General features: G+C 34.2%; 1 protein-coding gene and 1 long non-coding RNA gene across 2 annotated transcripts; both read left to right on the top strand.

Annotated features, from left to right (window-relative positions):
• Positions 1–112: 112 nt before the first annotated feature.
• On the top strand, positions 113–1,659 carry LOC104090875 (uncharacterized). The gene is made up of 4 exons (XR_685009.4): positions 113–271; positions 360–429; positions 508–687; positions 1,326–1,659. It is a non-coding gene; the product is annotated as an uncharacterized lncRNA (long non-coding RNA).
• Positions 1,660–13,968: 12,309 nt separating this feature from the next.
• Positions 13,969–16,243, top strand: LOC104095842 (myb-related protein 330-like). The gene is made up of 3 exons (XM_009602064.4): positions 13,969–14,396; positions 14,723–14,852; positions 15,426–16,243. Exons 1-3 carry the CDS (start codon positions 14,264–14,266, stop codon positions 16,027–16,029), a joined length of 867 nt encoding a protein of 288 aa, XP_009600359.1. The 5' UTR covers positions 13,969–14,263; the 3' UTR covers positions 16,030–16,243.
• Positions 16,244–24,743: the final 8,500 nt, after the last annotated feature.

Genomic DNA, 24,743 nt, shown 5'->3' with positions numbered 1-24,743 from the left:
TATAGCAAAATATGTATTTATGGTATACACTACCGTTAAGGCATCAAATACGTTGTCTAATATTTTTCTCTCTCATTCTTTCAGTTATTCTCCCCCAAAATCACCACACAGTATATCTAATTTCTCTCTCCATGATCTCTCTCTCATAGCAAGTTTGTCTTCCATATTGATGAACCACGATTCTCCCCATTGTCTTCCCCAAGCTTTATAGTTCTCTCACAACGCCATTGTCTCTCTCAATTTTCAACTTTGTTTTCTCCATAAAGTTGTGGTAAGTATTAATGTTTTTGGGTTTTAGACCGGTTAAAGCTTCTTCTTTTTCTTTTCAACAGTTTTTTTAAAATATTCACCATTGTTAGGGTTTCTGCGGAATACTTAAAATTTTCTCTTCAATGGCTGATTCAACAATTCGGAAAAGGATTACCCGAGGTATACCCACTAAACCGCTCAATTTCGAAGGATCATTTTTCGATTTGCAAATCACATCAGAGGAACTTGTATTTACAGGTTCATCAGCAACCATTGAAGCTGAAAGGAAAACAAAAATATGCAATGACCCTATGAAACAAGGTCAAGATGAGAAATCATCGAAAAAATCAACACTTCCTGATGTGGAAAAGAGAAGAAAACTTATGGATGATGCTTCTGGGAGCTAGGGAAGAGAGGTCGGAAATACAGAATGACAAGGTAATTGTAGATGTATTTATACGTATTCGAGTCCGCATACATTGATTTTAAATTTGTACAATGGTTTTCTCTTCTTGTATTTATATGTATTCGATAAGGCATACACTGATTTGTTTTTGTACAGTGATTTTTGACTGTTGCATTTAGATGTATTTATATGTATTTGAGTTCATACAACAACATTTTTAAATACATTGTTAGTTCTATCATTTTGATGTTATCCATCAATTAGTTATGCATTCAATCTAAATATATTCATCTATATATTCAACCTAACTATATCCATCTGTATTTAAAATAACAGTTATTGCCATAACTCACAATTTTTGTTATAATTATTAGTGTACTATGTTGTATTCACGAATGAGTTATGTATTCATCCTAATTGTATTCATCTATATTTTCAACCGTATATTTTATCTTTTTAATTTTTTTTTTTAATGCAGGAAATAATACTCTTTGTTAAACACCCGCCTATTTTATCGCCGCATATCGGTTCCTATACTAACACCGACATAATCTCCGACCTCAAATAAAAGCTTACTCCATATCAGTACAAACTATTTGGTACTACTTGTTTTGCAGGATTCCTTGATATATATACATTGTATTTAACTGTTGTCAATCTACTTTTTCAGGGATTGTGGTTTGTATATCGCAGCATATGCAGAGTATTTGAGCACTTATGGATTGGTTCCACAAACAACCTTTGATGCTAATTAATTTACTCCGTCAAAGATATGGTTCCCTCCTTTGGGACTATGCTATGCGGAAAGTTAGACGTCGATGTGATAAGCGACAATGAAGCACATGCAAAGATTGTTAGGCAAATCACATAATCGAATACTTCTGTGAAGAAAGTTTTAGAATAGTTTTCTGTTATACGGATTGTATTTTCAGCTTATTACTGAATTGATCATGGTTTTACGCAACTTTTTAAATTTTGAATACATGAACGTCTTCTTGTCTTAATGCAACGGTCACTCGGAATACATTCAATTTATTTTTTAGGAAATTTTACCACCTATAACAAAGGTTTACACTATGTTTATTACAAAGTGAATAAAATTACAGTAAAATTATTTGTAAAATACAGTAAAATACTCTCAATACAAATGCAAAATCAATGAATACAACTAATGAAATATACTCAATAAAGCAGTAATACCATATATTAGGAATAAATAAAATACAGTGAAATACAATATTTATTAAACATTGAATTCAAACAGGTATTTATTAAACATAATATAAAAAGTGAATAAAATTATTTTTTGAAATACAGTAAAATACTCTCGATACAAATACAAAATCAATGAATACAACTAATGAAATATACTCAATAAAGCAGTAATACCATGTATTAGAAATAAATAAAATATTGTGAATACAAAATAAACTTGAATACATTGAACACAATTGTTAGATACAACAGAATACAAGCACTAGGTTTATTATGAAATATGCAGGCAGTAGGTTACTATTACAGGTTATATCTGGCATAAACACATGATGTATTCATATACAGAAAATCGAATTTCAAAATATTTCTGTAGATACTTGTATCAATTCCGAGCAGAACATCGAATAATGTCAGGAAAAAAAACTCGAATTGTATCAGAAAAAAAAAAAGAGGGACTGAAACTCTGAAGAATGCTTTATTTTTTGGTGTTTAGTGTCTGATAAATCTTCTCATTAATTGGATTGATAATGTTGTATGTTATAATTGATTTAGGTGAGTTACATTAGGAGTGTATCCCGCTAAATTAGCAGCTTTTCGTTATTAAACAACTGGAGAGACCTATTATTATGTTGATTGTCGTTACTGTATTCATGAATACATGGCACAAATACATGTGAATACAGCGGCTGACAGCTGGATTGCCCTGTTTTTTAGCCGATTTTTGCTACTGTATTCATGAATACAATAGCTCGAATACATCGAATACATTATCATAACAACTGAAAGATAGCTACCGGAAGTAATTATGTATATAGTAGCTATAGAAAGTTAATAGCCACTAAACAATAGTCATATATGAAAATTCCTATTTATAAGCAGCTTTTGCAACCGCTACTTCGGTTCTATGTCACTGGAATGGGCTTATGAGGCAATAAAGCCTGTAGAACTTCTGCTTGTTGGGCCAATCCAGTTCCACTTGTCAGTTCTAATTGCCAAACGTTAGTACCACATTCAGCCATTCATTTTGGAATTCCATAGTATTTGTTTGATATAAACTAAGTAATTTGAGATATATTATATTGCCTTACTAAATAAAATTATGTGTATATTACATCCGTCACAATTTATATGGTACTCCTTTTTTTTTTAGTTTGTCCCAAAAACAATATCATCTTACTATATTTAGAAATAATTGAACTTTAAAATTCTCTTTTTACCCTTAATGAGATGATTTATAAACCACATAAATCTCTATGACTTATTTCAAACCACAACTTCAAAAGTTTTCTTTGTATTTTTAAACTTCGTGCTTAGTCAAGCGGTGCCACACAAACTAGGAAGGAGGAAGTAATGAATTTCTATCAAACTAAATCTTTACAATATCTACATGCTATGAGCTAAATTTAAGTATCATATTTAAATTTCATGTTTCAAATCGTATCAAATGAAATGATCATGATGGGATATGGTTTCCAAAATTTTCCAATTTTTTTCTTTTCTTTGGGTTTATTTTAAGTGGTGGCTGAGGTAGCGTTTGAGCTACTAGTTCAATCAAACCCACTTATTCGAAGATATGTGTGAAAATTCACAAAAATTTAGGCAACATTAGATTCTAAATTCATAATTTCAAAGGTATTGTAAGTTTAATATTAAAAACTTTAAAGACCGAACTTATTAAGTTTAAATTCTAACAGATGGAAGGAGAGATGTTATGTGTTCACTCTATGTTTGGCCAGTGTGTCTAAGATGCTTATACGTTAAATATGTTAAATTACAAGTTTACTTAAATGCAAACTTATAAATTAGAAGGGGGCGAATATAAAAGGGGCACTTTTATATGAGGTTTAAATTTTATTTTTTTTTAGCAAATAATTCGTTCTAATAAAGTATATTTTTTTATCGAAGTATAATGTGCTCTCATGTGCAGAAAGCTTAAAATATCCACTTCCTAATTTATAAGTTAAAAGAGTCTATGAGCAATTCTGCAAAGACGTCTATGTAGCTTAAGAGCTATAATTCAAATCATTTTATTGCGAGTTCAAATCAATATATTCTTAATCAACGATATCAATTGAATTTCCCCTTTCTCTGCTGTAATAAAAAATGTTGAGCGTATTTCAGAAGCTGAGGGTAAAACCTCACAAGTTAAAAATTAGAGTAACGTTTAGACCTTAAAAATGAGCTCCTGTAAATTTGAATTAATGGAGTTAATGTCGTTAAAAAAAAACTAGAGTAAAATTTATACGAACACTATGCGGTCGTTTGGTAAGATGTATTAGAGAATGTAATATATGTATTAGCTTTGTTATTATTAATATCTTATTTTATAGTATTTTTCAATCCATGTATAATTAATACACATATACATCATTATTCTTATACATAATAAATTATGGCATTAACGATACCATAATTTTTAATATACTAGTTTATATTTACGTGCGTTGTACGTTAATAATAACATGTGATGAATATTGAAAATCTACTGGAATGGCACAACATTGATAAATCTCTAATCCTTTTCTATTTTGATTTTTTTATGAATTATTGAATGAGTATACATCTTGAATTTATCGTAAAGCTCAAAGTCTCAAAGGTTCAAACTGTTCAACCCTTTGATCCTTATATACAATCCTAAATGAAAACAATGTTCAATACAAAGAAGAAAAAAATAATAGAACTAATAATAATTTTGGAGAAGTTTGCCGAATTTTGTTACTTTTTTCTAAAACAACACAACTTAAAACTAAAACTCCTTCAAATTTTTATGATGAAGAATGTGGAATAGTGTCTTCCTCTCCTCCTTTCTCTAAATAGATTCGTGCAATACGTTTATATGCATTGAATAATATAGTTCTAATAGAAAAAATAAAAGGAGATCAAGTTACATGTAACTGGAAACATTAGTTTTTTTTTTTTTTTGAAACATAAGTTCAATTATGAAAAGCAAAGGAGATTTAGTGGAATAAGGGAATGTGTTAGAGTTCATATGATGGAAGGGCATATTTTATCCGATTGCGATTGACTTTGACTTATTTTTAATCAATAAAAATAAAGGACTGAAAAATAACCTAACAAACCTAGCGGTCCCTATATTAACATGTGAATAATTAACATGAAAAAAAATCCCACCTAATACATAGTTTCAAGCTATATGCCAACCTTGAAAAATAACAATTTTAGAGAAGTTTGCTAGATTTTGTTACTTTAATCAATTAGCTAAATTTATTTATTAATAAGACATAATCCAGGATCATATTCAGGTAAAATACGTACCCGTCTCCTCATCTAGCATAAGTCTTTTTAATTGTAGGTATCTCATCTCCTCATCTAGTAAAACATATATCCAGCGGTTGCACTTCTTTTAGATGGATTGAAAATCCGTAATATGGTGTGTTAGTTTAAATATTATAATTATAAAAATTAAATTGCTTTATTAAAGATATATATTGACTTCCGACCTTTCAAGCCATACAATTTTATCCTCTGATGCAAATTCACAAAATTAATGACATAACAACATGAGGGAATACGTCAGTGCAATAAAACTTGCTCACACAAAATATTTGTGGATACTCATCATAGTTAGTAACCCCAGAAAAAATAAAATTCATATTTTGGCAATATAATCTCTGGCACTCCTTCACCATCGTGTATAAATATCTGCCATGCATATTGAATTTTTTGGATGAAATCTCTTCACATAAATTATTAGTGATCTTCTCCGAATCATTATGGCAATGATCCTGTTGAGTTTTTTATTTTTTTTTAAGATGAAATAGTCTTAAAATGAGGGTGAATGGGAAATGGAGGGAAAATGAAATCTTTGAGTAAAATTTTAAGTTTTCCTCTCTTGACAATGAGACATTGTCCCATATTGGAAGAGGAAGAGATTTTTGGTGGGTATATATATAATTGCTCTTCTTGTAGCTCTTAAAGAGTTAAGAAGAAAACAAGCCTCGCGCCGTCGTCGTCGTCGCTCGCTCGACTTCGACTTCGACTTCGACTTCGACTTCGGTATCCGCATTTGTAACGGATATTTTTCAATCCGTGTATTGACCATTTGGCAGCCACCTAATGCTCTTCCCACCATGAATGTTCTTGCTCCACAAACAAGCTAATGCTTGCTCCACCATGGAGGGTGGACGTTTGGTCTTCTTCAACACTGGCTGCTATATATATGTGCAGCAGATGTTGAAGAAAGACACTCAACACACAACGCACAAGAAACAAACTGAAAATCGCTCAACATATTTGGCTATACATTGCACTGCTTCCTCTCAGCATTTCCATACGATTTTCTGAGTTTCTACTCCTTCGTTCTGCATTGTTTTAACTTCAAACAAAGCAATTGTAAGTGTGATTTGCTACCGAACTTTGTGTTCGCTGAAACACTGAGGTTTGAAGTACTGCTACACCAGTGTGTGATTCATTCTATCCTGGGAGGAAATAATCTATTATCTTGGGTACTAGGAGGGGATTAAATTCCTTAAGGAAACACTGTGAATTCAGTGGGCTCGAATTAATTATTGTTTCATTACGTTAACTTATATTTTGCAGAATTATTATTTACAAATACAGCAATATTGGCGGGAATAACAATCTTAAGGAATTTAATATTTATTTCTGTATTTGTGTTATTCTTATTATTCTGCAAACTAAAACCTTTGTGGTTTTGTGTACTCCCGTTTTGGAGAGTAAAGCCTTCGTGGCGTTTTGTTGGAGATTAAAATCTACGTGATTTTTATTCCAGTTTGAAAACGTGTATTAAACGTTTGTTTGTGTCATTCTTTTACAGAAAAAATGACGACTGAAAGCGAAAACCAAGCTATTCCGATGGTGACTGCCAACGCATCGACAAGCCGAACACCGGCGTTGGCACCGGCAGAAAAACCCAGAAAATTTTTCGGGATTGATTTCAAGCGCTGGCAGCAGAAGATGTTCTTCTACTTAACTACGTTATGTCTACAGAAGTTCATCAAGGAAGATGTTCCTGATCTGCCGGATAAAACTCCAGAGAATGAACACTTTCTCGTGATTGAAGCGTGGAAGCATTCTGATTTTTTATGCAAGAATTATATTCTTAGCGGACTGGATGACAATCTGTATAATGTATACAGTAGCATGGAGACGTCAAAAGAATTGTGAAATGCGCTTGAAAAGAAATATAAAACTGAAGATACCGGGATGAAGAAATTCGTTGCCGCAAAATTTTTGGACTATAAAATGGTAGATAGCAAATCTGTTATTACCCAAGTCCAGGAATTGCAAGTGATTATTCATGATCTACTTGCTGAAGGTCTTGTCATCAACGAAGCATTTCAAGTAGCAGCAATGATTGAGAAGTTGCCTCCGTTGTGGAAGGACTTCAAAAATTATTTGAAACACAAACGAAAGGAAATGTCCCTTGAAGATCTCATTGTTCGGTTGAGAATCGAAGAGGACAATAAAGCTGCTGAAAGGAGAGGCCGTGGAAATTCAACAATAATGGGAGCAAATATTGTTGAAGCTAACAAAAAGAGGAAGAAGGCTTCTGGTCCGAAATACAACCCAAGTAAGAAGCGGTTCAGTGTAAACTGCTACAACTGTGGGAAAACCGGACACAAATCTACACAGTGTCGTGCTCCGAAAAAAGACAAGAAAAGGGGTCAAGCAAACATGGTATTAAACCATGATGATGTTGATAACTTGTGTGCCATGCTTTCTGAATGTAACTTGGTGGGAAATCCTAAACTGTGGTGGTTTGATTCAGGAGCCACTCGCCATGTTTGTGCAGTTAGAGAGGCTTTTGCTACCTATGCTCTTGCTGAACCCGGAGAGACAGTTTATATGGGAAATGCTTCAACAGCAAAAGTTGAAGGATATGGGAAGATATTTCTGAAAATGACTTCTGGCAAGGTCATGACTTTGAACAATGTCCTTCATGTTCCCGAAATGAGAAAGAATTTAGTCTCTACTGGACTTCTTGTTAAGCACAATTTTAAGTGCGTTTTTGTGTCCAACAAGGTTGTAATTAGTAAGAATGAAATATTTGTAGGAAAAGGTTACCTCACCGAGGGCCTTTTCAATCTAAATGTAATGGTTGTGAAAAATAATAATAATATTTCAGCTTCTTCTTGCTTACTTGAGTCAAATGATTTATGGCATGTACGTTTGGGTCATGTCAATTATAAAACCTTGCGGAAAATGATTAACTTGGAAGTACTGCCCAAGTTTGAATGCGAAAAATCAAAATGTCAAACATGTGTGGAATCTAAGTATGTTAAACATCCTTATAAGTCAGTTGAAAGGAATTCAAATCCTTTAGATTTAATTCACACAGATATTTGTGACATGAAGTCAATACCATCTCGCGGTGGAAAGAAGTATTTCATAACTTTTATTGACGATAGTACTCGATATTGCTATGTTTACTTACTGAATAGTAAAGATGAAGCAATAGACGCATTCAGACAATACAAAAATGAAGTTGAAACGCAACTTAACAAGAAAGTAAAAATGATAAGAAGTGATAGGGGTGGTGAATATGAATCTCCTTTTGAAGAAATATGTTTAGAATATGGAATTATTCATCAAACAACAGCCCCTTACACGCCCCAATCTAATGGGATTGCGGAAAGAAAGAATCACACATTAAAGGAGATGATGAATGCGTTGTTGATAAGTTCTGGTTTGCCACAAAACTTGTGGGGGGAAGTCATTCTTACGGCTAATCGAATATTAAATCGAGTGCCCCATAGCAAAACACAATCCATTCCATATGAAAAATGAAAAGGAAGGAAGCCCAACTTGAATTATTTTAAAGTGTGGGGGTGTTTGGCAAAAGTGCAAGTTCCTAAACCCAAAAGGGTAAAGATAGGACCGAAAACCGTTGATTGTGTTTTCATAGGATATGCGACAAATAGTAAAGCATATCGATTTCTGGTTCATAAATCAGAAAATCCCGACATTCATAATAATACGGTTATAGAATCAGATAATGCTGAGTTCTTTGAAAATATATATCCGTATAAAAAGGAATGTGAGTCGTTTGGTGAAGGATCTAAACGACCTCGGGAAGAAACAAAAGAAAGTACATGTAATCAGGAGAATCCAAGACGTAGTAAACGTCAAAGAACGTCTACTTCATTTGGACCAGATTTTGTGACTTTCTTATTGGAGAATGAGCCTCAAACATTTAAAGAAGCTATGACTTCTTCGGAATCATTGTTTTGGAAAGAGGCAGTCAATAGTGAAATAGAATCCATATTGAACAACCATACATGGGAATTGGTTGATCTTCCTCCTGGAAATAAACCTTTGGGTTCTAAATGGATTTTTAAGAGAAAAATCAAAGATGATGGCACTATTGATAAATTCAAGGCAAGGCTCGTAGTCAAAGGGTATAGACAACGAGAAGGTCTAGACTACTTTGATACATACTCTCCAGTTATAAGAATTACGTCCATACGGATGTTAGTAGCATTAGCTGCAGTGTATGGTCTTGAAATTCATCAAATGGATGTTAAGACGGCCTTCTTAAATGGAGAGTTGGAGGAAGAAATTTACATGGAACAACCTGAAGGGTTTGTGGTTCCAGGTAAAGAAAAGAAGGTATGTAGACTTGTTAAGTCTCTTTACGGACTAAAACAAGCACCCAAACAATGGCATGCGAAATTTGACCAAACAATGTTGTCAAATAGTTTTAAGATAAATGAATGTGATAAATGTGTGTACATTAAAAATGTTCCAAATCACATAGTCATTGTTTTCCTATATGTGGATGATATGCTGATAATGAATAATGACATTGCCAACATAAATGCTACTAAGCGTATTCTCAATAGCAAGTTTGATATGAAAGACTTGGGAGTTGCTGATTTAATTCTGGGAATTAAGATCCATAAGACTCCTCAAGGTCTGGCATTGTCACAATCTCATTATATTAAGACAGTACTTAAAAAATTCAAGCACTTGGGCTTTAAAGTTGCAAAGACTCCAATTGACGTGAATCTTGCATTAGCAAAGAATAAAGGCCAAAGCATATCACAATTGGATTATGCTCGTGTGTTGGGATGCTTAATGTATATCATGAATTGTACACGATCAGATATAGCTTGTGCTATAAGTAAACTGAGTCGATATACGAGCAATCCAGGCCAATCTCATTGGATGGCAATGAAACGAGTTTTGGGATATTTAGAACATACCCAGAACTTTGAATTGCACTACAGTAATTTTTCTGCGGTGATTGAGGGATACTATGATGCAAATTGGATCACCGGTTCAACTGATTCTAAGTCCACAAGTGGATATGTATTCACTATTGGTGGAGGAGCGGTATCTTGGAAGTCGTCCAAACAAACATGTATTGCCCGCTCTACAATGGAGGCTGAATTCATAGCCTTAGATAAAGCCGGTGAAGAAGCTGAATGGCTCCGGAATTTCTTGGAAGACATTCCATTTTGGCCCAAACCGTTGGCACCAATATGCATACATTGTGATAGTCAAGCGGCAATTGGAAGGGCTGGGAGCGTTATGTATAACGGTAAATCTCGTCATATACGACGAAGACATAAAACCGTTAGGCAATTACTCTCTAGAGGAATTATCACGATTGACTATGTAAAGTCAAGTGATAATGTGTCGGATCCACTTACAAAAGGCCTAACTAGAGAGGTAGTTGAGAAATCATCAAGGGAAATGGGGCTATGGCCGAGAACAAGTCATTGTGGCGGTAAACTCTACCTAGAAGACTGGAGATCCCAAGATCTAGGTTCAAGGAGATCAAATAAAGTCATTAATGACGGTTCAACATTGTCAAATAAAATTTTAGTCCGTTCTCGTGATGAGACAATGTTCAGTACCAAGGATAAAGCATTAAGGCTTTTTAATGATTTCTAAATTTGATACGGGGTATATCAAATAGTGTATCTACAGGATGACACGTTTAGGAATCACCTATGTAAGTGTAAAGTGTTAGCCGCTTCAAGGAGAACTTTGTAAGGCCAGTTCTCTATGCACTTATAAAACCAGGCAGTGTTCATGGCTGAAACGAACACAACAATGAGAACCAAAGACGGTTAAGGGTTAATTGTGTGACTTATGGTTGTCTAGGTATACACCAAAGATCGACGGTTCAAAGATATCAAATCTACCGATTGACCGAGTATATCCGACATAAGTTTACTACGGAAAGTTCAAAGGGAAACCTACTTATCCAGATGCGATTAATCCTTGCTTGCAAATCACACAGTTTTTTCATGCATACTTCCGTGATATAGCTATTCCCCATTCATGTGGGGGATTGTTGAGTTTTTTATTTTTTTTTAAGATGAAATAGTCTTAAAATGAGGGTGAATGGGAAATGGAGAGAAAATAAAATTTTTGAGTAAAATTTTAAGTTTTCCTCTCTTGACAATGAGACATTGTCCCATATTGGAAGAGGAAGAGATTTTTGGTGGGTATATATATAATTGCTCTTCTTGTAGCTCCTAAAGAGTTAAGAAGAAAACAAGCCTCGCGCCGTCGTCGTCGCTCGCTCGGTTCGGCTTCGGCTACGGCTACGGCTACGGCTTCGGCTTCGGCTTCGGCTTCGGCTTCGGCTTCGGATTTGGATTTGGATTTGGATTTGGATTTGGATTTGGTCAAATGATCGATTGATTGATTAATTTTTTGGACCAAATTTATTTGTTAATAGTAAATATTAACGTAATATTATCCGCATTTGTAACGGATATTTTTCAATCCGTGTATTGACCATTTGGCAGCCACCTAATGCTCTTCCCACCATGAATGTTCTTGCTCCACAAACAAGCTAATGCTTGCTCCACCATGGAGGGTGGACGTTTGGTCTTCTTCAACACTGGCTGCTATATATATGTGCAGCAGATGTTGAAGAAAGACACTCAACACACAACGCACAAGAAACAAACTGAAAATCGCTCAACATATTTGGCTATACATTGCACTGCTTCCTCTCAGCATTTCCATACGATTTTCTGAGTTTCTACTCCTTCGTTCTGCATTGTTTTAACTTCAAACAAAGCAATTGTAAGTGTGATTTGCTACCGAACTTTGTGTTCGCTGAAACACTGAGGTTTGAAGTACTGCTACACCAGTGTGTGATTCATTCTATCCTGGGAGGAAATAATCTATTATCTTGGGTACTAGGAGGGGATTAAATTCCTTAAGGAAACACTGTGAATTCAGTGGGCTCGAATTAATTATTGTTTCATTATGCTAACTTATATTTTTGCAGAATTATTATTTACAAATACAGCAATATTGGCGGGAATAACAGATCCTGCTCCAAAGAACTAAGTTTGAAATCGAAGTTAAAGTACCCAAACTATTTATTAATTAAAATACAGAATAATACTAATAATTCCTAAAATAATTCATTCCTACAAAAGCGACTGCTAATTACAAAAAAAAATATACATTAAAAGGAGTGCAATGCAAGAAAGAAAACTCTTGTCTACCGTTGATTGTAAGGCTTTTCGTCATCTTGTGAATGTGCTAAACTTCCTCCACTCTTCTCGTAATTAAGCTTCCTTTATGACGCGATTGCAAACATCTTACAACCCTTTAATCTTTCATCTAATCATTCACGAGCATCTCTTCAGTGATTGATAGCTCATGATCTTGCAACGCAACAATCAAGCTTTCATTAATTGACTATCACATACTCACCAATTCACATCGGTTTGGTATCAACCAATAACCGAATTAATCTTTTTACAGAGCCACATTAAAGTAGCCGACAACTTTTAAAGTTTAAAATTACACGTATGTGGTAGCTTCCCAAAAGGATTCAAACATGTGAGGAAATTTCAATCCCACTACAATTGTTTGAAGTAGTTGGAAAACACCTATAGTTAAATTTTACTTGGAAACGTTAAAATCGTTCCAGATAATACGTAAAACCAATTTTGTCCTAACATTGAATTGTTTCTTTAAAAAATAAATTAGTTTTCTAAGGGCATAAAAGTCGGTTAAGATTCTAAGGATATTTTTGTCATTCGACATTTAATATTTCAATATTCGTATTTTTATAATAATATAGATTAATAAATATTTATAAAGACAGAGCTCCACTTTCAAAATATTAATACTTCAATATAAATAATTTCAGTATAACTTATCTAAGCATAATTATTTTTATAAACCCTACCAAAAAGACCCCTATATGATTTATACAATATGACTCCACCGATTTGTTCTCAATGTAGGGAATACATACAGATACAGTGGGACATCTCCAAACAACCACATGTACGGTCCACGTGGCAAGATCAGTAATGTAAGTTGGAAAACAAAGTGGGGTACACACTTGAAGCTAAAGGACAACTCATCTTAAAAGAAAACCTACCTACCAAATCCAACCCTATCTCTTCTTTTCCTTACCAACTTGGTCAAATTCTTTCTTTACCACTTTGCTAGTGCAAGATACATTTGTAACCTTTCATATATACAAAATTACATTCAGAGTTTAATTTGAATTTTATTTAGGAGTAAAGTTTATAATACGTTAAATGTGTAAACGAAAAACGGTATACTATTAGTTCAATAATCGATTGGAACACATTATTTTATTTTTAAGATTATAATATCATGTTTGATAGGAAGATAAATTAAATTATTTATTTAGGTCAGCTTAACCTCTTTTTTTTTTTTATAATTGTTGTATCAGGTCAGCTTGAGCATATCTCGGCTAAATTCACTGAATATTTATCTACTAAAGATTGGACACATATGAAAAGATATTACCTAATATTTTTACTTCTATTAGAATTTGAACTTGATATAGTTTATGATTCTTGTCATTTCATTAATCATTAAGTCACAACTTTGAATGCCAACTTAACTTTATAACGTAAAATCTTATATATTTTCAGTGTACAAAACATAGCAAATATTATACTTATGATTAAAAAATTTCTTAAAAACACATACTCCTATATATAAATTCATAAATATTCTCACAAAAGAATATTATATCTAATGGTATCCTATACTTACAAGTTTAAAATTCGAAACTTGTACCTGCTATTTTCTCCACTTTCTCTCTCTCAACTATAAGAAAAAATAAAAAAAGAAAGACACTTGAGTTTGGTAAAGGCAATAGTTCCAAAGTCTTCCAATCAAACTCGTAGCCCCTACATTTACCCTTTACGCCTACCCCACGACACCCCTAAGATATATAGCTTCTTCTATTCCCTCTTTCTCCATTAGAGAAACTGCAAATTAAGTACCAAACAGTTTCAGTCTTATCAAGAAGAGAAATTAATAGTAGTAGTGAAAGAGACAAGCGTAGTTATTGGTTTTCTCTATCAATATCTTTCTATAGCTCTACCGAAAAGTAAAAACTTGAAAAGAAAGGAAAGTGAAAAAGAAGTGTTAGATCAAGTCATGGGACGTTCACCTTGTTGTGAAAAAGCTCATACAAATAAAGGAGCATGGACTAAAGAAGAAGACCAACGCCTTATCAATTACATACGTTCTCATGGTGAAGGTTGCTGGCGTTCTCTCCCTACAGCTGCAGGTACTACTCTTTTGAGATTTGGATTAATTGTGAGTTTCGAATACTTTAATTCATTACGTTTCGTCTCGAACCCTTTATATATAAATAACTTTTTTATGTGAAAATAAATGTAGATACAATTACATAATGTATTTTAGACTTCATACTTTTATACATCTAAATTTTGGATCCGCCATGACATAGTACTTTGATCTATCTCAAAAATTAATTTTCTTTTTCCAAGGTTTGGTGTCTGGAGGAAAAAAGATTCCAAGTATAAGCTTCTCTTTTTTTTCTTTCTTGATATTGTGTAAAGATTCAATTTTTCGTATTTTTGAACTTTTTAGGATTGCAAAGATGTGGAAAGAGCTGCAGACTGAGATGGATAAATTACCTAAGGCCTGATCTCAAAAGAGGAAACTTTACTGAAGAAGAAGACGAATTGATCATCAAACTCCACAGTTTACTTGGAAACAAGTATACCACTATACCTTCTCTTGTTCTTTGCTATTTTTATTTCATTTATTTGCTTACTTATAATTATTTCCTGTTTGGCTTTGTTTTGCTGATCGAAAAATGTGTGGAAATCCGTATATAAAGTCCATTTTTTATTTCAATTTGGGACCACATTAAGAAATTAACAAAAAGAAGGCTAGATGGTCCAGAGTAGTTAATTTTTCAAAAGAGGGGAAGGACGTCTCTGTTTCTCGGAATACCAAATCAGCAAATTCTTGAGATTCTAAAGTTGTTTCTTTCTAATTTATTGTTATTATTATTAACCAAATGAAATTTAAAAGATTAAATCTTAACTTTGAACTAGCTAGGTTCAAACATTTTCGATGGCAAATATGTAGGCGTGAATTACAATTGGTTAAAAGTTTCCCTTAAAATAAGTAAAATTATTAAATTTGTTGTCACTCAAAAAAATTAAACAAACTTTTTTTCGTTTATATTATCTAATCATAAAACATCATTGATTTATTACTACTTTTTCTGATATTACTGTTCTCGTTAATTTTTACTAATTTTTCTGATTTTGTGTTTTTGCAGATGGTCTGTTATAGCTGGAAGATTACCCGGAAGAACTGATAATGAAATTAAAAACTATTGGAATACACACATTAAGAGAAAACTCATCAGCCGTGGCATTGATCCTCAATCTCACCGTCCACTCAACGCTGCCGCCACCAACACCACCGCCTCCGCCGTTACCACCACCATCTCTACCACCACAACCAAAAACATCTGCATGGACTTCAAAAACAACGTTGACCAAAAACCCAATATTATAAACCAGAGGAATAATACCACAGATTCATCATATGATGAAACAAAATGCAACAGTGGTACTACTGAAGAAACAAAGCCACTAGAAATTCCACAGAAAAGTTCACAGCAACTGATGATAAATCTTGAACTTTCAATAGGGTTGCCATTACATACGAAGACTGATCATATTTCTTCAGCTGAGTCAACGGCATCATACAACTTCTTGGCGGCGGTAGCACCACCGCAGACGGCTGCAGTACCGGTGACGGCCGCGGCGGAGATGGTGGCCAAAGCAGTTTGTTTGTGTTGGCAAATAGGATTTCAAGGTGGTGGTCAGTCTTGTGGTAAATGTAAAACCGCAACTGGATTTTACAGATATTGCTGACCTTTTTGGATAATTAAGTAATTTTATTAATACCATTTTGGATAAGTGAATATTTTAATTTTTTAGGTTTAGATATGTCCTTTTTTCATTTTTTGAACATCTGGATGCGTAAATTTTTGCCTTCTAGTTGTAATCATCAATGCAGAAACCTTTGCAGTGCATTTGTAGCAACAACTTACCACGTTATGAAATGGAAGAAGTATTTAATTTTCCAGTTTCAGCATATTTCTCTTATGAATTGGAAGAAGTATTTAGTTAATGTCAATGAGTTAAACAATTTTAAAACTTGTTCAGCTAATTTGCTTCAAAACAAAAAAGAACTTGCTAACCTAATCTGGGAAATTACATGACGCGCTCTTTATATAACAAAAGGAATGAGCAATCAATAGTAACAATTTACTATGACAAAATTCTAAATATTAGCTTTGTTTGTTTGTAATTTTAATGTTCCATATCGTATAATAATTGATACATTTTTCAGTTATCGCATAGTAATTTCACCTAACAATTATTTTGGTCATGTGAGGTTTTTTTCCTGCATAGTGTATTGCCTTTCTGGTTTGGCAAGAGGCACATTTTCACGTAAATTCCGTGTGGAAAGCGCGCATCATTTTCTTTTTCTTTGGTCACAAGGGTCTTTTTCACACAGAGTCATTTAACAGGTTACTTCTACTTTCGTAATCCATAAAAGATGAAGAAGCTGTTTGAAATACGAAATAAAAATATTTAAATTTTTATATAAATTTTAAACAATACTTCAAAAAATTAGAATATGTTTATATTCTTAGAAACTATAAAAAGAACTGCAAATCACATATACGATTGTTGAATTTAATGATATATTTTAATATTATGATATTAGTTTGACTTTGCAAATAATAGTAGCATCATCTTTTAAACGAATGGACTGTTTTATTATTTTTTTTATTTTACTGCTGTTATTGTTCTTGTTACTGGTATAATCAATAATGGTATTAACATGTCTCGTGATCAAAATTGAAAATTTCATTGAATCTCATAGCCCTACCACACTGGTGCAAGTTGATAACCGTTGTTATGGGAAGACTTTTATTTTCTAAGGGTTTTGTTTTACACCTTTTTCTTCCTCTTTGAAGGGTCAGAAAATATCCAACCCTTTTCTAAATTTTTTAGCTTCTTCTTACCAAAAGTTCTTTTCTTAAATAAAAATAAAAAAGCTTTTTGAGTATGAAATTGACAAGATTCGACCAACCAGATCTTATCCGGAGGAATTCTTCTTGCTGCAGATTCTAATTTTGACTAACAAAAGAGACATGATTTTTATCAGTTGTGCATATTGTGTACGGTCAAAACCGATTAAGTCAATCGTACGGACTGATCGAGATGATAATACTTCGATCAAAGGGTATCTGCATGACGACATGTCGATGTCCGAAGTAAGGACGTCAAGCTTCGAGCTCTAAAACCGATCAATGACAAGATCGGTATCAATATCGAGCTCATATCCAAATCGAACTACGAGTCGAAGCGAAGATTATCGAAGATGCATAGACCGGCCAACATTCACCTTGAATATCGAGACTCCAAGTCAGAATCGAGCTCGAACCAAGGCCGAGGGCTTGATCCAATACCGACAAGGCTCCGAGCCAGTATCGAGCTCACAGACAAGAGTCGTTGCAACCGCACTAGGGGAGAGAATCTTGGCAGGAATCGAGGAAAAGACAATTCATCATGGTTCTCCACTATATATTTTTTATTATTATAGATAAAGTAGGATCTCTCTGCTATAAAGAGGGAAATCCTTGTAAGTGTTATAAATCTGTATTACTGTAATAAATATTTAAATCATTAAACTTTCTGAAATATATAAACAAAACAGAAAGTTAGTAACACTTGTTTAAAGAAATAAATTCCGGAAAAAATAGTGTAGGAATAAATCAAGCCCACTTAATACACAGTGTGTCCATAAGAAAATTATTCCCCTCAAGTACCCGAGGTGCTAGAATATATCCTCACAGGATAGAACGATTTAACTCACCGGAGTGTTGGTACCAAAACGCCGGTGAACAACGAGCCACTCGAAGGCTGTAAAACATACTGAATTTTTGTGCAGAAGAAGAAGAAGATCAGAAAATTTCGTAAGAAAAGATTCTAGGATTTAAAATATATTTATAGAGTTGCTGGCATTATTTCTGAAAAGGTTTGGAACCTTTCAGAAACAGTCATGGCTGTTGGAACAGGTTGTTTGAAATATTGCGGGAAAATTTAAAATAATCCGGAAAATAAAACGGGCCTGACCGGACCGGTCCGGGTCGCGGGTCATGGGTTATTTCGGATTAAATTTTTCGTTAATTATTTAATTAATTAATCAAATAATTGAAAGGAATTTTATCTAAAAAGATTAATCAATCAATCGATAAATCCAAATCCAAATTCAAATCCGAATCCGAATTCGAAGCCGAAAGCTAAGCCGAGCCGAGCGAGCGACGACGACGGTGCGAGCCTTGCCTTCTTCTTAACTCTTTAAGAGCTAGAAAAAGAGCAATTATATACTCCCTCTATTTCAATTTATGTGAGCCTATTTGACTGGGCACGAAGTTTAAGAAAAGAGAGAAGACTTTTGAATTTGTGGTGTAAGACGAGGCACATATATTTTGTGTGGCTATAAATCATTGCATAAAGGTAAATGGTTTCCAGATAGAGAAAGAGGTCATTCTTTTTTACACGGACTAAAAAGGAAATAGGTTCACATAAATTGAAATGGAGGGAGTATATACCCATCAAAAGCCTTTTCTTCCTCCAATATGGGACAATGTCCCTTTGCCAAGGAGGGAAACTCAAGTATTTTATTTTTTCTCCATTTCTCATTCACCCTCTTTAAGCTACACAAGCTTAAAATCCCAACAATCCCCCACATAAATGGGGAATGGCTATAAAATAAAGGAATGCACGGACGCGTGTGTGTTTTACATGCAAGAATTAATTGCATCTCGATAAGTAGGTTTCCCTTTGAACTTTCCGTTGTGAACTTATATCGGATATACTTGGTCAATCGGTAGATTTGATATCTTTGAACCGTCGAGCTTTGTTGTATACCTACACAACATAAGTCACACAATCAATCCTTAACCATCTATGGTTCTCACGATTGTGTTCGTTTCAGCCATGAACACCGCTTGGTTTTATGAGTGCTTAGAGAATGGGCTTTTACTTTCATTCCCCTTGAAGCGGCTTACACTTCACACTCACATAGGTGATTTCTAAACGTGTAATACTATAGACACACTATCTGGTCATATCCTGCCAGACTTAGCAAATCATTAAAAAACCTTTAAGTTTTGTTGACTCATCAAAAAGCCTTAATGCTTTACCTCAATTTCTGAACATTGTCTTCATCACGAGAATGGGTTGAGTTATTTAACAATGTTGAACCGTCATTCATAACTTTGTTTGATCTCTTTGAACCTAGCTCGTGGGATCTCCAGTCTGCTAGGTAGAGTTACCGCCATGATGACTTGTCCTAGACCTTAACCCCATTCCATTTGATGATCTTTCAACTGCCTCTCTAGATAGGCCTTTTGTAATTGGATCCGACACATTATCTCTTGACTTTACGTAGTCAATTGTGATAACACCACTAAAGAGTAGTTGTCTAACGGTATTGTGTCTCCGTCGTATATGACGAGATTTTCCGTTATACATAATACTCTTTGCCCTGCCTATTGGCGCTTGACTATCACAATGTATACAAATAGGTGCCAATGGTCCAAAATGAAATATCCTCCAAGAAGTTCTGGAGCCATTCAACTTCTTCACCAGCCTTATCTAAAGCTATGAATTCAGATTCCATTGTAGAACGGGCGATGCACGTTTGTTTGGATGATTTTCAAGACACTACTCCACTCCCAATTGTGAAAACATATTCTCATGGATTTACTTCAGATGATCCAGTGATCCAATTTTCATTACTATATCTCTCTATCACGGAGGGATATTTGTTATAATGCAAAGCGTAATTTTGGGTATTTACCCCAAAACTCGTTTCATTGCCATCCAATGTATGTGATTGGGATTACTTGTAAACCAACTCAGTTTATTAATAGTACATGCTATATCTGGTCGTGTACAATTCATGATATACATCAAACTTTCCAATACTCTTGCATAATCCAGTTATGAGTCACTTTCACCTTCATTCTTTTGAAGTGCATAACTCACGTCAATTGGAGTCTTGGAAATTTTGAAATCCAAATACTTGAACTTGTCAAGTACCTTTTCAATGTAGTGAGACTGTGATAATGCTAGACCTTGTGGAGTCTTGTGAATTCTGATTTCTAAGATCACATCAGCAACTCCTAAGTCTTTCATATCGAATTTGCTAGTCAACATGCGCTTAGTAGCATTTATATCTGCCATGTTTTTGCTCATTATCAACATCTCATCAACATATAAACAAACAATGACTTCATGACCTGGAGTGTTTTTAATGTAAATACATTTGTCGCACTCGTTGATTTTAAACCCACTTGCCAACATTGTTTGGTCAAATTTGGCATGCCATTGTTTGGGTGCTTGTTTAAGTCCATAAAGCGACTTAACAAGTTTGCACACTTTCTTTTCTTTACCAGTTACCACAAAACCCTCAGGTTATTCCATGTAAATCTCTTCCTTTAATTCTCCATTTAAGAAAGTTGTTTTAACATCCATTTGATGGATTTCAAGACCATACACGTCCGCTAGCGCCACTAACACCCTAATAGATGTTATCCTCGTTACTGGCAAGTAAGTGTCAAAGTAATCAAGGCCTTCCTTTTGTCTATAACCTTTGACAACAAGTCTTGCCTTATATTTGTCAATAGTGCCATCAGCTTTCACTTTCCGTTTAAAGATCCATTTCAAACCTAAAGGCTTATTTTCCGGAGGAAGATCTACCAATTCCCATGTATGGTTATCCAAAATTAATTGAATCTCACTATTGACTGCCTCTTTCCAAAACGCTGAATCAGAAGATAACATAGCTGCTTTAAAAGTTTGAAGCTCATTTTCAAGCAAGAATGTCACAAAATCTGGTACAAAGGAAGTAGATGTTCTTTGACGTTTGCTATGCCTTGGATCTTCTATACTTGGAGTATTTTCCTTTGCTTCTTCCCGAGGTCGTTTAGGTCTTTCACTTAACGACTCACATTCAGTTTTATACGGGTAGATGCTTTCAAAGAATTCAACATTATCTGATTTCATTACCGTATTAACGTGAATTTCGGGATTATCGGATTTATGAACCAAAAACCGACATGCTTTACTGTTTGTAGCATATCCAATGAAAACGCAATCAACAGTTTTTGGTCTGATTTTAACCTTTTTAGGTAAAGGAACTTGTACCTTTGCTAGACACCCCCACACTTTGAAATATTTCAAGTTAGGTTTTCTTCCTTTCCATTTTTCATATGGAATAGATTGTGTTTTACTGTGGGGTACTCTGTTGAGTATTCGGTTAGCTGTAAGGATAGCTTTGCCTCACAAACTCTGCGGTAATCTGGAACTTATTAATAAAGAATTCATCATTTCCTTTAATGTTCGATTTTTTCTTTCCACAATTCCATTGGATTGAGGTGTGTAAGGTGCAGTAGTTTGATGGATAATTCCATATTCCGAACATATTTCTACAAACGGAAATTCATATTCTCCACCCCTATCAATTCTAATCATTTTGATCTTTTTATTCAATTGATTCTCCACTTCATTCTTGTATTGCTTAAATGCTTCAATTGCTTCATTCTTACTATTAAGCAAATAAACATAATAATATCGAGTGCAATCGTCAATAAAAGTAATAAAATACTTTTTCCCACCTCGAGATGGTGTCGACTTCATATCACAAATGTCAGTATGAATTAAGTCTAAAGAATTTGAATTCTTTCAATAGACTTATAAGGATATTTTACTAACTTAGACTCAACACATATTTAACATTTTAATTTATTACACTCGAATTTAGGCAATACTTCTAAATTAATTAACTTCCACAAGGTTTTGTAATTGACATGTCCTAAACGAATATTTCATAAATTATTTGACTCCAGTAAATAAGAAGAAGCTGAAATTTTATTCATACTATCAACAACCGTTACATTTAGTTTGTAGAGGTCCTCTGTGAGGTAGCCCTTTCTAAATATATTTTATTTTTGCTTACAACAACTTTATCAGAAACAAATACACATTTGAATCCATTCTTAACAAGCAAAGAAGTAAAAACTAAATTCTTCCTAATAGTAGAAACATGAAGAACGTTGTTGAGCGTTAACACCTTGCCGGAAGTCATCTTCAGGAATATCTTCCCATAACCTTCAATTCTGGCTGTTGTAGTATTTCCCATGGAAAGCTCTTCTTCAGGACCAGCAGTAGAGTAAGTCGCAAATGCTTCCTTGACAGCACAAACATGTCGAGTGGTTCCAGAGTCAATCCACCACTCCTTCGGATTTTCAACTAGGTTGCACTCCAAAAGCATTGCACACAGATCATCAATGTCATCATTCTTCTCCAATATTTTGGCTTGTCCCTTCTTCTTATACTTTTTCGGGAGACGACAATCAGGGGCTTTGTGACCGGTTTTTTCACAATTGTAGCAGCTTCCCTTGAATTTCTTTTTGTTCTGCTCCTTAGTATGTCCAGAAGACCTCTTTCTCTTCTTACTTTTTGGAGCAGTCTCCTCAACGATATTAGCTCCCATGATCGTTGAATTTCCACGAGACTTCTTCTCGGCTGTTTTGTTGTCTTTCTAAATCTTGAGACGAATCACAAGATCTTCCAACTTCATTTCTTTGCGCTTGTGCTTAAGATAGTTCTTGAAATCTCTCCACGAAAGAGGCAATTTTTCAATCATTGCAGCCACTTTAAATGCTTCATTCACGACCATACCTTCAGCAATAAGGTCATGAAAAATAAGTTGAAGCTCCTGAACTTGGGTTCCAATAGTTTTAATGTCTATCATTTTATAGTCTAGAAACTTGGCAACCACGAACTTCTTCAAGAATGCATCTTCAGTCTTGTACTTCTTCTCAAGTGTGTCCCATAATTCTTTTGAAGTATTCATCGCACTGTACACATTGTACAAGTCATCCTCTAAAGCGCTTAAGATATAGCCTTTGCAAAGAAAATCTGCCTGCTTCCACGCCTCAACAATCATGAATTTCTCGTTATCCGGCATGTCCGCAGCAGGCACTGGAGGTTCTTCACTAGTGATTTTCTGCATACCAAGTGTGGTAAGCCAGAAGAATACCCTTTGCTGCCATCCTTTGAAGTTGGCTCCGGAAAATTTCCCTGGTTTCTCTGCCGGTGGAACTGCAGTCCGGCTTGACGAGGCTATCGTCGTTGCCGCAACAGTCGCAGAAGAATTTCCGTTATCAATTTCCATTTCTCACTGTAAACAATAGAAGAGTTTAATTAATTGCAAAATCAGAACAGTGAACAATACTGTTATTAACAAAAAATAGTATGTATAATAAATAAAACCGAAGTTTTTATATATTGTTTCACAGAAAAACGATGAAGTTTTTATGTTCTTCAAATCATTTTATGAATTTCAATACTCTGATGAAGTTTTTTATATCTTCAAATCAGAATAGTAAAATTCAGAAGGTGTAGAAAATCACACAGGTTTTAATCTCCACAAATAAAATACAAAATATAATAAAATAATTTCCTTAAGATTGTTATAAATCTGTATTGCTGTAATAAACAATTAAATCATTAAACTTTCTGAAATATATAAACAAAACAGAAAGTTAGTAACACTTGTTTAAAGAAATAAATTCTGGAAAAATAGTGTAGGAATAAATCGAGCCCACTGAATACATAGTGCATCCTTAAAGAAATTATTTCCCTCAAGTACCCGAGGTGCTGGAATATATCCTCCCAGGATAGAACGATTTAACTCACCGGAGTGTTGGTACCAAAACGCTGGTGAACAGCGAGCCACTCGAAGGCTGTAAAACACACTGGAATTTTTGTGCAGAAGAAGAAGAAGAAGAAGATCAGAAAATTTCGTAAGGAAAGATTCTGGGATTCAAAGTATATTTATAGAGTTGCTCGCATTGCTTCTGAAAAGGTTTGGAACCTTTCAAAAACAGCCATGGTTGTTGGAACGGGTTGTTTAAAATATTGCGGAAAAATTTAAAATAATTCGGGAAAGAAAACGGGCACATGGGTTATTTCGGATTGAATTTTTCGTTAATTATTTAATTAATTAATCAAATAATTGAAAGGAATTTTGTCCAAAAAGATTAATCAAATAATCGATCTTTGACCAAATCTCCGAAGCCGAAGCCGAAGCCGAGCCGAGCGAGCGATAACGACGACGGCGCGAGGCTTGCCTTCTTCTTAACTCTTTAAGAGCTAGAAGAAGAGCAATTATATATATACCCGTCAAAAGCCTTTTCTTCCTCCAATATGGGACAATGTCCCTTTGCCAAGGATGAAAACTCAAATATTTTATTTTTCCTCCATTTCTCATTCACCCTCTTTAAACTACACAAGCTTAAAATCCCAACATTAAGCATGTGAGGTATTGTAACAAAGACAACTTGAGAGAGATTAACTTTTTTTGGCTCATTTACTTTGCCTGGTTCATCAACATTTCCTTTTTTTCTTTTCTGTGCCTTATATTTCATTATGTTTGTCAAGAACACATATATTTCTATTTCACTCTACGATTTGTACCAAGTTATATCATGTATCCT

The sequence above is a fragment of the Nicotiana tomentosiformis genome, chromosome 6 (genome assembly GCF_000390325.3).
Source record: "Nicotiana tomentosiformis chromosome 6, ASM39032v3, whole genome shotgun sequence".
Classification (NCBI taxonomy): domain Eukaryota; kingdom Viridiplantae; phylum Streptophyta; class Magnoliopsida; order Solanales; family Solanaceae; genus Nicotiana; species Nicotiana tomentosiformis.
Note: the sequence above shows the minus strand (reverse complement) of the source record. Positions and strands in the feature narration are given on the sequence as shown.